Consider the following 2500-nt stretch of genomic DNA (forward strand, 5'->3'; position numbering starts at 1 on the left):
GCTCCTTGCCCTGCCTGCCAGGCTGACTGTAAATTAGAGATGTCAGCAAGCTGCTGGTAGAGGGCTGAACGCACAGCTTTCCAATTATTATGGGTTGCAGCCTTCTGCATTTAAAAAGCCATTTCTAATACAAAGCCAATAAATAATGTGGTCAGGATCTGAGTGTGCAAAAAGCCTAGAAGGAAAAAAAATAAAAAGCAAGTGTCGATTCCATTCGCAGAAGGTGCCCTGTGCTCCGCCCCTTGGCCGTTCTATTTCTTCTTTGCAGCATTACAGTTTGAGACATGCTATGAGCGGAGAAGACAGTTTTGGGTTTTCTCTGGGTTTTGTAATCCCGGAGTGGTGTGGAACGAACCTTGAATCCTGTCCAGTTTGTAATCAAACCCTGCAGGTTCTCTGCGTCCAGGTGCATACACCCAGAAGCGCCTCAAGCCTGGGGCCAGGGGGGCGTGCCCCAGCCAGAGGGCATCTCAAGCCTGGGGCATGCCCCTAAAGCCTGGGGCAAGGGGCGTGCCCCAGCCAGGAGCGCTCAACCACGAGTCAGATGGGCTCCTATCGGCCTCTATATGGAGCCGTGCGCGCATTGGTGTTTCTAGTTCTGCAACAGCTGGAGGGCCGCCAGTTTGAGACCCCCCCCTCTCAGTCTGGTTCAGAAGTTTACAAATCATGGGGAGGACTGCTGACTTAACAGTTCTACAGAAGACAGTCAGTGACACCCTCCACAAGGAGGGTAAGTCACAAAAGGTCATTGCTAAAGAAGCTGGCTGTTCACAGAGTGCTGTATCCAAGCATATTAACGGAAAGTTGAATGGAAGGAAAAAAAAAAAAGTGTGGTGGAAAAAGGTGAACAAGCAACAGGGATAACCGCAGCCTTGAGAAGACTGTGAAGCAAAGGCCATTCAAGAATTTGGGGGATATTCATCACAGCTGGTATCAGTGCGTCAAGAGCCACCACACACAGACGTATCTAGGACTAGGGCTACAAAGTTCCCTTTCCTTGTGTCACCCCACTTTTGTACCAGAGACAACGTCAGAAGCGTCCTACCTGTGTGTATGTTGCCGGGGGAACCGTCCACTAGACGGAGCCGTGTGTATGTTGCCGGGGGAACCGTCCACTAGACGGAGCCGTGTGTATGTTGCCGGGGGAACCGTCCACTAGACGGAGCCGTGTGTATGTTGCCGGGGGAACCGTCCACTAGACGGAGCCGTGTGTATGTTGCCGGGGGAACCGTTCACTAGACGGAGCCGTGTGTATGTTGCCGGGGGAACCGTCCACTAGACGGAGCCGTGTGTATGTTGCCTGGGGAACCGTCCACTAGACGGAGCCGTGTGTCTGTTGCCTGGGGAACCGTCCTCTAGACGGAGCCGTGTGTATGTTGCCAGGGGAACCGTCCACTAGACGGAGCCGTGTGTATGTTGCCGGGGGAACCGTCCACTAGACGGAGCCGTGTGTATGTTGCCGGGGGAACCGTCCACTAGACGGAGCCGTGTGTATGTTGCCGGGGGAACCGTCCACTAGACGGAGCCGTGTGTATGTTGCCGGGGGAACCGTCCACTAGACGGAGCCGTGTGTATGTTGCCGGGGCACCGTCCACTAGACGGAGCAGTGTGTATGTTGCCGGGGGACCGTCCACTAGACGGAGCCGTATGTATGTTGCCGGGGCACCGTCCACTAGACGGAGCCGTGTGTATGTTGCCGGGGGACCGTCCACTAGACGGAGCCGTGTGTATGTATGTTGGTGGAAGGGTATAGCCACTAGACAGAGCCGTGTGTATGTATGTTGGTGGAAGGGTATAGCCACTAGATGGAGCTGTGTCTCTCGATTTGCATAGCATCCAAACCATCCTAAAGGTGGGAGATGGAGAATAGAATTTGTGTCCTCTAATAAACTCTTTACAATAAGAATACATTTTTCAAGTAATACAAGTCAGATATAAATAGTGATGCGCTCCTCTAACACTTACTCCTTCTCCTTGAGCTCAGGCAGGTCCAGGAACCAATGCTCATCGCTGATGATCTTCTTCTCTTCCTTTTCCAGCTGCTTCCTTGTTTCTGGGTCAAGGCTCCTCTGCATAAACTACAGAGAGAGAGGGAGACGTGCGGGAGTTAATGTATTCCCTCAGAGGACACAGTTTATGTGTAATGTAGAACTAGAAAAACAGAATTATGAAAAATACAGAGAATTCTCCGCTACGGAGACGCTGAAACTGAGCGATGAAATCCTTAAGTGCGAAGTAAAAGTTAAAACTTCACCATTACAGAACTTTAAAGGGAATCTTAAAACTTGTTGTCTTTCAGATTGGCTGTAATAGAAGCGACCCTCCTCATATAAACAAAAAACGCTGTGCTAATGTTTTTAAAATAGGTGCGTGCATATAGAGCGTGTTTAACCACACGAGTACCCCTTCATTTCCAGGCCTTTTCACTGCTGCAATAGTTTTTTTTTTTTTATATCTTTTTTTAGACGTTTTCTTCTGGTTGAACACTGGTCCAATACTG

General features: G+C 50.3%; 1 protein-coding gene across 1 annotated transcript in view; it reads right to left on the reverse strand.

The window, feature by feature from the left end:
- MPHOSPH6 (M-phase phosphoprotein 6) overlaps positions 1-2500 on the reverse strand; it is a 28913-nt gene that overhangs the window by 7529 nt on the left and 18884 nt on the right. The window contains exon 2 of the mRNA XM_082269693.1: positions 1966-2078. Within this exon, the coding sequence (XP_082125819.1) occupies positions 1966-2078 (113 nt within the window). The remainder of the gene's footprint in view (positions 1-1965; positions 2079-2500) is intronic.

This window comes from Pelophylax lessonae (genome assembly GCF_965119305.1).
Source record: "Pelophylax lessonae genome assembly, chromosome: 10".
Classification (NCBI taxonomy): domain Eukaryota; kingdom Metazoa; phylum Chordata; class Amphibia; order Anura; family Ranidae; genus Pelophylax; species Pelophylax lessonae.